At 35.9% G+C, this 14343-nt stretch overlaps 1 protein-coding gene across 1 annotated transcript; it reads left to right on the top strand.

The window, feature by feature from the left end:
• The first annotated feature begins 253 nt into the window (after positions 1 to 253).
• fhip2a (FHF complex subunit HOOK interacting protein 2) lies at positions 254 to 14048 on the top strand. The gene is made up of 17 exons (XM_081351057.1): positions 254 to 623; positions 2312 to 2390; positions 2481 to 2650; positions 3629 to 3733; positions 3816 to 3938; positions 4068 to 4310; positions 4394 to 4590; positions 5760 to 5874; positions 6079 to 6155; positions 6300 to 6492; positions 7504 to 7676; positions 8700 to 8843; positions 8931 to 9021; positions 9649 to 9792; positions 10027 to 10167; positions 10400 to 10503; positions 11008 to 14048. The coding sequence occupies exons 1-17, from the start codon at positions 579 to 581 to the stop codon at positions 11117 to 11119; spliced, it is 2256 nt and encodes a 751-aa protein (XP_081207183.1). The 5' UTR covers positions 254 to 578; the 3' UTR covers positions 11120 to 14048.
• The last annotated feature ends 295 nt before the right edge of the window (positions 14049 to 14343 follow it).

The following is a 14343-nucleotide window of genomic DNA, read 5'->3' as shown; positions in this document are numbered from 1 at the left end:
TTATTAATAATAATATTAATATTATTATTATTATAACAACAAAATACACAGTTCTGAAATGTATGTGATATTTTCAGAGAACTGTGCAATGCCTCGATCTGCTTATATAGGTCCTGTCAGTTTTTTATTTACAATTTAATTTGTTTCAGCTTTTTTGAAAGGTCGTGCATAAATCACCATACAAAAAACAATGTCAGTACAACATTTAATTGAATATCGGCTGATCATTTTTCTTTTTTTCTTTCAGTATTTCAGTCTTGCCGGCGTCTGATGTGTGTTAGCAGAAGAAAGTGACCAGTGATCTCAGAATCTGTGTTCAGTTTCTTCTAGCGCAATGAAAGTGCCACCGTGGCCTTAAAAAGACAACTCTACATTATTCTCTCACTGTAGCTGTGCTTGATTTTCTTCACCTACGTTACAGTGTGTGTTGACATGTAAACACACACTATCGCGTTATCGGTATATATGTAGTCCAGTGTGTTTTAGTGTAAGTGTTCAATCTGGATCACCGCAGAAGGAGTAGCAAAGGAGGGAAGAGAGAGGAGATCTCCAGAAAACTCCTCCTGTCCAAAAACAACATGTTCTCCAAATTTACCTCCATCCTGCAGCACGCCGTCGAGGCGGTGAGAGCTTTTTAAACTATCTGACCACATTTAAATGACTGCTTGACTAGGGAAATTAGAAATGGGAAAGTGAGAGTCGGTCTGTGTTGATGTGCTGGAAGGCCTGCTAGCTAACAGCTAACAGCTTATGTAGTAAATAACACAAGACAGACAAAACCTCTGAAACGGGGTTAACAATCTCCCCATGCGTGTTTAAGGGTGTGAATCCGCTCGATTGTGGTTTATTGCGTTTTTATTATTGGTCTGGACATTATAAGCCTTTGTTTGCTGAGTATTTTAGCAGCTGTGCTAAATCTTGCGCAATTCGTGGATTGTTCGGTTAAAGGTCTTCATGTACGCGAGCCTCTCGGGATTGTAATCAATGTAAAGTAACATTTATCACATTTTAGGAGCGATACTGCCTGTTTAATGTTAAGTGTAACGTTACATTAGCTGAATCCGTGATAGCCAGTTAGCATGCTAGCGGCTCATTTGCAGGATGTAAACAAGACGGCTGTTACTAGGACACGCGTACAAATCCAAACTAATGTACGATTTTCGTAACATTTTTACATGGTAGTATCTAAATGCATGTGTGTGTATAATAAAATAATATTAAGACAATCGTACATTAGTTTTGATTCGTACTCGTGTCATAGTGACAGCCGTTTTGTTTACAGCCATATAACCTGCATGCACTCAATTGTATTAATGTTCATAAAAAGCATTTAAACACCTAATTCACATTCACAATTGTTTTTTTTTATGTCATTCAATACATTAATATTAAATTAAAATAATGACAAAATGTCAGTTGACTTAGCAAATAAATTGCCTTATTTTATTAAAGTAGGATAGCACAAACCCTCTTTACATGCAATATTTTTCACACAAAAGTTTTGAACAATAGATATATAATCACGATTCCTGTTGGTCAATATTGAAATCTTGATTATTTAACACAATTTCTGGTGGGCAATATGATCAAAGTCTCATTGCAGTGAAATGTCACAATTATCGATACTTCAGCAATAATGAATACTAGGTTATCTAATGTAAGAAAAAGGTCCTCAAAATAATTACACAAGACAAGTAAACAGTCAGGAAAATAATGCAAGAACAAGTGTTTAACAGTGTTTTAAGTTTTTCAGGAAGGTATACTAATGGTGATATTCAGATAAGGAATAGCTTACAACTAAAAAAACTAATAATCAAATGTAAAATAACACTGCATAGTCTTATTGTACAATGTACACATTAAATATAGATTAATCCTATTAAGGCTACTTAAGTTATTCAGTCAAGACCAGTGAGTGATTTTCCTTTGCCATTTGTTGTCTGACTATCATTAATTGATTTGATTTATTGGTTTATTTAAAAGGGGACAGTGCAATTTCATAAAACACATGAACAAACATGGTTAAAAAAGCCAGAATTAGCCAAAAGGCTATTTTTCATCTGTAGTCAACAGGTTTATTAGGCTGCTGTCACTTTAAGAGCTAAAGCACATATCCATTATACAGTTACACATGCGTTTTCTTTCTTTGATTGCAGAGGACAGTTGATTTTTGTTTTTAAGTGTCCAATTACTTTTGGATTGTAATGGCGTAATGTGTTACATACATGCATTATGTTGCTGTAAAGTGCATAATCATATAGTAGGCAGCACTAAGCATTTCATTTTTATAATAGTTTGTTCTATTTTTCAGCTTGCACCATCACTGCCATTACAAGAGGACTTTGTCTATCATTGGAAGGCTATCACACATTATTACATAGAAACCTCAGGTAAGAGATCACCTGCAGTGATAGTCAATCTCGCTTGTTGTGCTTTATTACCAAAGAACCATGCGTCATCTTCTGTTCATGTTTTTGTAGATGACAAAGCCCCAGTGACAGACACCAACATTCCCTCCCATCTGGAGCAGATGCTGGATATTCTGACCCAGGAGGAGAGGGAGAGAGAGTCAGGAGAGACGGGACCCTGTATGGAGTATCTTCTCCACCACAAGATCCTGGAGACGCTCTACACCCTAGGCAAAGCGGATGTCAGTGTTTTAGTTACAAGTAGTGCTTTTCACTGGTTTCTGTCAATTGCATAATCAAAGTTTTAAAGTATGACTTGTAAATTTTAGGAATGTTATTTGAATGTTTTTATGTTTAGAATAAGGCTCTGTTTCAAAACTTTCTTAGGCAGCATCTTAACTCAAATTAAATCTCAGTGACATATTTTTAATGCTCACACAGTTTGTTTCAGGAGAGTTTTCTATTAGCATAATTATGCCTAACTTTTAGAACTTCCTATGTGCTTATAATGCCTAAAACTGCTGCCTATACAGCCAGTGCACTAGATTTGGGAAGAAAGCTAAGAGTAAAAATGATTTGTGGCCAGTAGAGACCTGCTCATTTACTGTGAGTCATGTTTAGTAAGAGCGACTGTATATATAATGATTAATGTTTTGACACGCACTACCTTTCAAGTTTGGGTTGATTCACTTTTTTTTCTTTTGAAAGAAAGAAAGACATTATTACTTGTATTCAACAAGGATGCATTAAATTATTCAAAAGTGACAGTAAAGACATTTATTGTTTAAAAAGATTAATATTTCCAATGTAATGTTAATTATTAAGCAGCGCAACGGTTTTCAACATTGATAATAAGAAATGTTTCTTGAGCAGCAAATCATCATATATGAATGATTTCTGAAGGATCATGTGACACTGAAGACTGGAGTGATGATGCTGAAAATTCAGCTTTGCATCACAGTAATAAATGACAGGAATAAAACATTCAATTTTATTTAAATAGTATTACTATTTCACAATTGTACTTTTTTTTTTTTGACCAAATACATGCAGTCTTAATGAGCGTAAGAAACTTCCTTCAAACATTAAAAAAGACCCCAAACTTTTGAATGGTAGTGTAAGTTAAACGATTATTATTCTAATACCTGTGATTCTTTGATCTTAATAAATGTACCTGTAAATTCTATCTGTCTTTTTTCGTCCTGTGTGTTCTTCCCTAGTGCCCTCCTGGAATGAAACAGCAGGTTTTGAGTTTCTACACCAAACTGTTGGGTCGAATTCGGCAACCACTCCTGCCTCACATCAACGTGCACAGACCTGTACAGGTGATAAGAATTACTGTCTTCACACTTTAAACAGAGAAAAATCCTTTCAGTCTTTAACCGACCATCCATGATGTATACTCAGAAACTTGTCCGCCTTTGCGGGGAGGTTCTAGCTGCTCCTACAGAGAACGAAGAGATCCAGTTTCTGTGTACCGTCTGTGCCAAACTTAAGCAGGACCCATACCTCGTCAACTTCTTCTTGGAAGTGAGTGTTGGGGGATGTGTGTAGTAGTTTGACTTTTCAAGATGGGCTCTGTCTGTGTTGGAAGCATATATTAAGACATGCTTCTGACACGCGTGGCTATATCTAACATTTCTCCATGTGTTTCTGCAGAATAAAAATAAAAAGTTGGATGCTGCTAAAGGTGGTGGAGCTGATTTGGTGAAAGATCCGTCTTCTCCAGATACAGGACAGAATCAAAACCAAAATCCCAGTCTGGTCACATCCGCACAGGAAGGTGCAGCAAGTCAAGCCACAAGCCCAGGGGAAGCAAGTCCGTCCTCAGTCCACACTACACTGCCAAACAATGACAACTACAACCTAGTCAGCTCCCTGCTTAACCTCACTAAGAGTCCAGTAAGTGCGTCTCTCTGTCTCTAAACGCGCCATCCTGATGAATTTGATTGTTTGTGTGTTAACTGATCTTTTCTCTTTCTCAGGATGGGCGTATTGTGGTGAAGGCATGTGAAGGTCTCATGCTGATAGTCAGTTTGCCTGAGCCAGCTGCAGCCAAATGCCTCACAGAGAACACTGAGCTCAGTCAACTCCTCACGGACCGGCTGGCGCAGTTCTACCGGGCCCTTCCCCAGTCCATGGACCCTCTAGATATTGAAACTGTGGAGTCCGTAAACTGGGGGTACATGACTATCTAATCCAGTACCAATATTATATTGCTAACACTTGCAAAATGAATACCAAAATGAATGGAATTTTTTACATTTATAAATATTGTTGTTGTCAGGAAGAAACCTCATATCTCCATATTTAATTTTGAAAAAAAATTTTTTTTATAAATCATTACTATTGGTCACCCTTTATGTCCATCTGTGGGTTTTGCAAATATTTAACCAATGAAAATAATGAAAAAGAGCTTGGGATTAAACCTCAAACTGTCAGTCAAACCTCGTAAATTCCACCCGCCTCTATCATGAATTAAGTGCCACAACCAGTTTGAACAGTCTCAGCTTTTTTGCAATGCAAGGGTAAATAAAGACAGCATTTTCTTTACCCTAGAAACACTATATATATATATATATATATATATATATATATATATATATATATATATATATATATATATATATATATATATATATATATATATATATATATATAAACTTTATATTCTGTAAGTTGAATGCAATGCACTTACTACCTCAGATGACTACCTCAGACCATGACTTGCCGTTCTAATGATGAACAAAACGCGTATGTCCGACATTCGCTGGTCATAAACCTCGTAACTCAGTTTAGGTATTAAATAATATTGTGGCGCATGCAAGTGATATATAATGCCACATATCAACTTTATTTAAATTTTAATTTAACTTTATTAAATTATTTAAAAAATACACCTTTTTTTTTCCATTTTCTGAAAAATAGCGGTTGTGGACATATAAGATTTCTTCCTGACAGTGACTTATTTTCTATCTATCTATCTATCTATCTATCTATCTATCTATCTATCTATCTATCTATCTATCTATCTATCTATCTATCTATCTATCTATCTATCTATCTATAGATAGATAGATAGATAGATAGATAGATAGATAGATAGATAGATAGATAGATAGATAGATAGATAGATAGATAGATAATAATTATTATTATAATATTTTATTTGCATTTTGACATAACAGCCATTCTTGCCAGTTACATTCAAAATGTTTTCACTGGTTTCTAAACTCCAGTATTTTTTGTAACTACACTACTACTATTACAACTGGATTCCATGTACAATATAATATTATACATAATTTAACTAAATACAAAATGTTTTTTATTTTTTGTGTGTATTTGTAGGCTGGATGCGTATAATCTAAAGGAGGATGCTGCTGCTTTTGTGGGCAAACGTGCCCTCATTTCCTTCCTGTCATGGCTGGACTATTGTGATCAGCTCATCAAAGAGGCTCAGAAGGTAAAGACAATTTAATCAAACACCAGAAAATGGGTAAATACTGAATCATGCTCAAAATCTGTCTACAAATTACAAGAAAATATATAAATACATAAACATTTTTGTCCATATCAGATGGGCAGTTTCAAAAACAGAGGATGAAAATTCACATATTGAGGTCTGTGTTTGGTAAAATATTTGTGTTCTGCTCCTCTGTAACGTTAGACGGCTGCTGCAGTTCTGGCCCGGACCGTGAGAGAGCGCTTCTTTGTTACTGTAATGGAGCCTCAGCTGATGCAAACGTAAGTATGTAAGCTATCTCAGGTTTGTTTACCAGTCTCACAGACTTTGAAACTCCACCTACACCCCAAAGCTATGAATTGAACAGAAAATATGAGTTTTCTTTCTCACGCTTTCTCATTCTTTTCATGTTTGTCTCATTCCAGTTCAGAGGTTGGAATTCTGACTTCCACAGCCCTGTTAAACCGGATCATCAGACAGGTGACGTCAGAAGCCCTACTTCAGGAGACCATTTACTTCCTGTTGGGAGAGGGAACAGGGCCAGAGACACTTGCTGGCATTACCCAGCATCCCCTGAGACACAGACTCATAGAACATTGTGACCACTTGTCAGATGAGGTAACCCTGGCTGCTATGACTGCATTAATCGATGCATTTCATCCTTCTTTGACCAGATGATCTAAAGGTTTTGTGAGCTCCTAAAGGCAGGGTCAAACAATAACATACAAAATATTTATGTATTTATTGTTATTATTAAATTAGAATCCAGTATATTTAATACAGCTTTTATTTATTTTAGGAATGCACAATATATCGGCCACCATATCGGTATCAGCCGGTATATGTTAATTTATAATGTTTTCATTATTGGCATAATAAGAAAATTTGGCCGATATATTAAAGCCAATAAACAATGGATTATTTCCTTCAGCTGAGACTCTTCAGATGCACACTGTTCGCCATGATGGTTTTGAACTGCTTGAAATATGATTGGAATCACTTCAAAAAAGGAAAATACAGTTAAGTGCAACATATGCTGTAATACAGACTGTATAAAATTATAATGAGAACATTATAATTGTGTGCTTGGGACATGGCTTTTAATGGTGAGACTTTTGTTTTGTAATTAGCTCTCAAAAATTATATACAAATTTGGATGTAGATTTATCGGCCAATATATCGGTTATCAGCTTTCAAATATAAAGGATTATCGGTTTTCAGTATCTGCCGAAATTTTCATATCGGTGCATCCTTAATTTATTTATTGAATGGTTAGAACGCCTCTTCAATTCTAAATCATGTTCCTACCAATTTGGATTTTTAAAATGGTGATTTCCAGAACTGCAAAAATCATGGAAAACAAAGTAACTGGAAATACTAATTTCTATAGTGAAGTCTTGGACATTTGTGTTCAAAGATTATGAGAAATATATTATAGATCTAGCAAAGCTTCTATGGTTCCGTATGCTAATTGTACTGTGATCTACATTTAGAATAAAAGACGAGTGTCGGCACTATATATTAAATGAGAAGTCGTACACAGTCATTGGATGTTAATGCATTCTAGATTTACTGCAGCAAGTCTTAAGGTTTATGTTCATAAAGTTCTGGTTCTGTGTCTGGTTCTAGATAAGCATCATGACTCTACGGCTCTTTGAGCATCTGCTGCAGAAGCCATGTCAGCACATTATGCAGAACCTGGTTCTGCGCTGCTTGGAAGAGCGTAACTACATGGAGAACAAACAGCAGGAGGAACGAGAGGAGCGCGAGCACATGGAGAACGGCCAACCACATGATGCCGTGTAAGAGCTGCTGTCTCCACTGCTGCTAAACTTCCAGATCATTCTGATCAATGCGTCTGCATGCTTCTAGAACATGCAAAATCATAAATGCACTGCAATTTGTGAATGAATAAAACTTAAATGCAAGTCAACCAAAGTAATATTTTTGAAATGTGTTTGGATTGGTTGCTGTATAATGATACTAATTAATTAGTAATTAAAGGTAAAGTGTGATTTTTTTTTTTTTTTTACTTTTTTTATGTTTTATGTTACAAATACTTTTTGATCTTAATATGCAGAAAACATAATTTAGGGTGACTTCCCCTGAAAAAGTGAAACACTGGGTTGGAATCTCTGGCAATAAAAAAAAAAATTGCTCTGTTTGTTTTAGCTTGCAGTGCAACATTTTCACAACCTAGGCTTATGCATTGAATTTAGGACAGCACTGCATGTTTGGTGATCAATGTCAAACAAGGAGAGTGGGGAAACCTGTTTGACAACAGACAAATTACACACACCACCTTTAAATAAATGCCTAATACAACAACATTTCATTCCTTTGTTAAACAAATGGACACACATTAATACAATTAAACTGATTCAGATATTGTGCTGAATCACAAAGTGCAGAGGAATGTTGCACTTATAAAACACTGACAACAGCAAGACAATGTTCAATCAATAGTTCCATTTATTCGTAGTAGAATAATAAACAATTCTTCCACCAAATAATATTGGTCGTAAGCCTTACTGTTTGCCTCGCTATCCGTTAATGAGGCATTTTTTAATGGGTCTGAGTAATCAAAAATGTGCCAGACATAAATCCATAATCACTCATTCTAATAAATGGGACTATATAATGGTGGTGTTGCACTACTGTAGTTATACATATTTGTTCCTTTAAAAATCTAGCTGTAGTGATGCTTTATACTACAGTTCCTTGTTTTTTGTTCTTGGGTCATCTCTTGTGAATCATAGCAGATATTTCTGAGATGTAGTATACATGTAATAGTCTAATTACATCGATTTGTATTGTTTCCCCAGAGATCTGGAAGAAGACCCGCTGTTCTCAGATCTTTCACCCGATAACAGACTCTCCAGTCCTGATTGGTTAAGCTGCTCTCCGCCACCAAGCACAGAACATGCAAAGCCTGATGGGAAGACGGAGGTTCACAAAATAGTTAACAGGTACTGCAGGATACCCTCTGTTGTGATGTGCCAGATTCATCATTGTGTGATAAATATTAACTTCCCATATAATAATTCTCCCTGTAGTTTCCTGTGTTTGGTGCCTGATGAGGCAAAATCATCCAATCAGGTTGAGGGCACAGGCTATGACACCTACTTGAGAGATGCACACAGACAGGTAAGGAAGAAATAAACAAAATGTGGTGAATATTCAATATATTCCATAGCTTTAATTGACAGATGCATTAAGATAAAATTAAGTACATAGACATTTATTAAATTCCATAACCCAAACACTTTTGAAGTGACACACTGGTGTTGCTAATACAGCATATATTTTTATTATTTATTTTTTTACTTGATTTTTAGTTGTATTTTTCTGAGTTGTGTATATATTTTGTTTTATTCATTTATGGGATTTATTTGGCAGTTTACAGACGTTGTATTTGATTCCTTTTATTGTATTTGATATTTGATTTCCTCTTATGTTTGATGTATTTGTTTTTATTGGATGGGATGTTGCAATTGATATTTGATTGTAATTGTTGATTGTGTGAAGAACTTTGTCTGAAAGGTGCTTTATAAATAAGGTTTATTTTTAAATAAATAAAATAATTACCAAATTGTGAAATTGGCAAAAAGTACATTACAATTATTATAAGATTTATAATAATAAATTATAGAATAAAATGTGTAACACTGAGTCTTTGGCCCTATAAAAATTGCTCTGTTTATTTGAGCATGCAGTACAACATTGACACAACCATTGGCGTGATTTTCATCATATTTGGTTGCATGTTCACAGTTTCGGGACTATTGTGGAGTTTGTCAGAAGTGGGACTGGCGCAGCAGTCCGAAACCCTTTGAGAAGTGTAATCTGGACAGTCCTTTTTTCGAAGGACACTTCCTCAAAGTGTTGTTTGACAGAATGGGGCGAATCCTTGATCAGGTATGTGAACTGATGTGTGATGTGTAACCCAAATCTAGATACATTCGTATTGCTTCAGAGGACTTAAATATAGTGCTTCTATAACACTTGAATGGTGTTTTTGTCATTTTAGATGGCTCATTCACTTACTTTACATGGTTAATAAATTTGTAAAATTATGCATTTTGATTAAAACCATCTTTGGATGATGGATGTCCTCCTGATGTCTCTCTTTGTTTCACTGTCTCCATCCAGCCGTATGATGTAAACCTGCAGGTGACGTCTGTGTTGTCTAAGCTGTCTCTGCTGCCTCATGCTCATCTTCATGAGTTCCTGCTGGACCCGTACATTAACCTGGCGCCGGGCTGCAGGTCTCTCTTCTCAGTCATCGTCAGGGTACGTCTGCTGTTCTCCACACTGAATCCCTATTTTAAACACTATTAGCCATTTTAATGGACATCTTTATATAGTCTGTTAGACTGTATGTGTCATTTAGTGTAGCGCTATATGACTGGCATTTTTGTTGGATAGTTTGAATGACTGGATAAGTGTTCGATTTTTTTCATTTTTTAAACTCGGACACCTCAAAGACTGTTTAACCCACTGTTTGTGTTGATGGTTTGATCAGGTGGTTGGCGATCTGATGTTGCGAACTCACCGCATCCCTGAGTTCACCCCTAAACTACTCCTGGTGAGGAAGAGACTGCTGGGACTAGAGCCAGAGGGGATGAGGTAAGACTTGGATGTATTTATGTATGTGTATTTGCTCAAAAATCATGAGAAAAGATTAAATTTTCCAACATGAATGCATAAAATGCCATAGAGGGCACTACAGTGAAAGTGTTTTTTTTTTTTTTTTTTTTTTTTATCATTGTCAATCAATTCTGATTTTGATCCCAAGAATCTATATTTTTTGTCTTTTTAGTTGCTTCATGAACACTAAACATTATTTTTAACCCGCCTCCAGTGTCTCCAGTGTCAGTTCAGAGAGATTTTTTTCCCCCTTGAGAACATTAACATGTACTTTACCTGATACTGTATATATCCAAATGAATAAATATTGAATCAAATCGAGATCTGAAATGAATCGAAACACAAGCTTGTGAATGCGAATTTTGAAATGTGTGGCAATGCCTAGCTGCTATCCCTAGCCCTATGATGCAGCCTGATCAGAGACTCGTTTCTTTACTGTGTGTCTGTTTTTCTGTGATAAAGAGGTTCAACTTTGTCTTACAGCGTTGATCACGTGACTTTGCTCGAGGGGGTTATTGTTCTGGAGGAATTCTGCAAAGAGCTCGCGGCTATCGCTTTTGTGAAGTTCCATGCGTCCGCCTCCACTTCCCCCTGATTATCTCGGTTGTGCACCGGACACAAACAGATGAATAAACAGACGAAAGGGGGCGGATGACACAGGAACGACAAACCCAACTGTACTCATCCCTCGGCACAGACTGCTGCCTGCGGCAGGACTCGCATTCAAGGATGCTTCATTCGTGTTGTCTCTGGGATGTTTCCATAACTATGACTGAGCGTACTGTTTTAAAGGCACCGGAGAGGAGAATTTTGAAAATATATTTTGACTTTCGTGGAACAGCCCATGTGGAAAGGAGAGAGAGGATTTTGTAGCTTTCATATGTAAACAAAAGAAACTATAACTTCCGAACGGAAGAATGGTAATGCCAAAAAATTATGTTCAAAGGTAGAAAAACGGAAATTGACTTAAATTTGATTCAAATAGTGCAATTCAAATTCAATTAAATATTTAATTATTGATTATTGTTTGTCATCTGCAGTATCAAAGATACTGTCATCTGTTCGCTGTTCTTTTGAGGAAGAATAGTGTGAATACATATGTCAAATGCAACATAAGTTAATTTGTAATGACATTGCAATAACTCAGGATTCAAAGTCTAGCTGTTTTTAAATAATTGGAGAACTAGACAACGAGCAGCGTTTTTAAAAAAAATCCTCTCTTTTTCTTTTTCTTTCCGGTAGTGTTTGCCGACACTTTTCTTTTAAAGCGAACCGGACCTGGACTGGATTGATTTGAGACTGGGCACATTTTGCACTCAAACCAGTTTTCACTGGTGCATTACCAGAGAGCTGTTCATCACTTATGTTCCCGACAGTGTTCCTAAACCATTTTAAGTTGTTTAACTTGACATGTTATGTGTGTGTGCCTTGGTGCCAGCTAGACAGTGGCTGTGTCCTTCATCCTGTATCATCATGTATTTATTATTGATTTAAAAAATAGTTTTAAATGAGCAGTTCACCTAAAATACTCCTAAAAACTCAAAAGATTGCTTTTGTTCCTTGAAATGGCAGAATGTTCGATCACATCATTTTCCGTACAGTAAATATTAATGAGGATTTACGCAAAAAGTACCATAAAAGCGGTGCATATAACTTGTGCAGACAGTCGTCTGAAGCCATTGCGATAGATTTGTGTGAACTAAGAGGGAAACATTTAAGTCTTAAAGGGATAGTTCAACCACAAATAAAAATTCTGCCATCATTTACTCACCCTCAAGTTGTTCTAAACCTATATGAATTTCTTTGTTCTGTTGAACACAACATTTTTTTTGAAGAAGAAGAAGAACGTTAATAACCAGACAGTTGATGGCCTCTATTGACTTCCATAGTATATTTTATTTTATTTTTCATACTATGGAAGTCAATGGGGACCAGCAACTGCTATTCTTCAACATCTCTTTTGTGTTCAACAGAACAAAGAAACTCATGCAGGTTTGGAGCAACTTTAGTGTGAGAATAAATGATGACAGAATATTTATTTTTGGGTGAACTATCCGTTTAAGTCAAAAGGATTTCAGTGAATGGAATTTTAAATTTCTATATGTTCTGGCACAAAGATATTGTACGATTTTGAAAGGCTTGGAACATAGGGCACAAGTCATATGGATCACTTTTATAATCCTGGAAAAGTGAGAAATGTAATGGTTCAGAACAACATTAGGGTGAGCAAATGATGACAAAATGTTCATTTTTAGGTGAACAATTCCTTTTAAAACTACTTTAGAGTTTATCTGCTTCCTCATAAGGGATCTTTAAAATGATACTTTTGCAATATGTGACATTGTGTAATTATACCAGCAATAGTGTTATTCATCAGGCTGCTCTTTTCATCTGCTCCTGCTCTTTGTAAAGGACATTCTGAGCTTAATGCACACCGTGTACATTTGGCAAAGAAGGGGCACAGCTTGAAGTAGGGTTGGGTTTTTTATTTTTTTTTTGGAGAGCTGGATGCCTTGGCTTCGTGGCTTTGTTTAACTATCTTTACAGGGTTCAGATTTATGTATCTCAATCGTTACCTTGCATTTTTCCATCCATAATACAAGTGTATGTTTAAAGCTGCGTCACGTCAAGGTTTGCATTTATTTTCAAGAATTGCACACTAGTGTCTATTTATCCAATTTACATGTGCAGAAAAGCTAAATGTCTGTCTTTTTAATTTAATTTTCTTTAAAAACCAAAGGATGTATCGTCATATAGGAGCAGCATGTCTGTTTCAGAGAGAAAGAAAAAATAATGCTTTTTTTTTTTTATTCTTTATTCTTGATCATGCACATTTTATACCAAGTTCTGAACTGTGTATATACAAATGTACAGTTATAACAGTAGTGAAGTCTGGTGTGAAATGCATGCAAGGTCATATTTGATAATATGCAGCAAAGGAAAGCAAATCACCTCCCTAACTTCCTTCCATTCAGGTTTTTTTCTCGCTACTTTTGCTTATTTATGGTGATATTTGTAATGCCTTATTTTAAATGCAGTAATCGGTTATAGCCTATAACCTCTGCGGTCTTGGTTTTGAGTTAAACGCCTAAGAAAAATTGGTCTTTGTTTTAATGGTGTCTATTTTAAAAAAAAAAAGTTGTAAAGCAATGTATTCCATTGGTTAAAAAAGATACTCGGCTTTCTCCTGTAAAGTTTTCTCTCTCTCTCTCTCTAAATATGTAATTCATCTGCTTAGACCCTATCACTGTTCTGCTTGACTGATTTATTCCCATTTCTTGTACAGATGTAGCTCACATGTCAGACGTGTCAGGACATATCTTCTGTTGAATTTGAGCGTCACTGCCATGGTGTCACAATGTGACGCTTTTTAGAAGAACAAAGTTGTTAACCAGTTACCATTTTCGGGATGCAATGCCATGTGATCTCCGTTGCCAGGAAATCTCTGTAATGAGGTTTGCTCTGTCCTGTGGCTTACTTTAATTCATTCAACTCCGTCCCAATTAAAACATTTTGCTTTCTTCAAATTTGTTTTGAATTGGTTTTGCAGTGCAGTTTATTCTGACTAAATAGAATGTTTTTTGGATTATTGCATATTGCTAATATTTCATTTCAGGAGATTCAGATGAGATGTGTGTGTCTTCCAGTAGAAATCTAGGCTGCATCCGAAATCACATACTTTCTTGAGTAGGTACGTATTTTGAATAGTAATTTCTTAAAGTGCATTCCATATAGTATGAATGTAATCTGGAAGCACTCATTATCATGTAACCTGCCAGCATCAATTACGTCGCTTCACTGCCATTCACAAATCCTCTC

Source organism: Scardinius erythrophthalmus (assembly GCF_964197995.2).
Source record: "Scardinius erythrophthalmus genome assembly, chromosome: 21".
NCBI lineage: Eukaryota > Metazoa > Chordata > Actinopteri > Cypriniformes > Leuciscidae > Scardinius > Scardinius erythrophthalmus.
Note: the sequence above shows the minus strand (reverse complement) of the source record. Positions and strands in the feature narration are given on the sequence as shown.

Excerpts from the sequence above, each read along its gene's own strand:
- fhip2a (XM_081351057.1), top strand. The coding sequence starts at position 579 with ATGTTCTCCAAATTTACCTCCATCCTGCAGCACGCCGTCGAGGCG. Across the intron at positions 4,591-5,759 it reads GTGGAGTCCGTAAACTGGGG|GCTGGATGCGTATAATCTAA; the intron begins GTACATGACTAT and ends GTGTATTTGTAG. Across the intron at positions 6,493-7,503 it reads GTGACCACTTGTCAGATGAG|ATAAGCATCATGACTCTACG; the intron begins GTAACCCTGGCT and ends GTCTGGTTCTAG.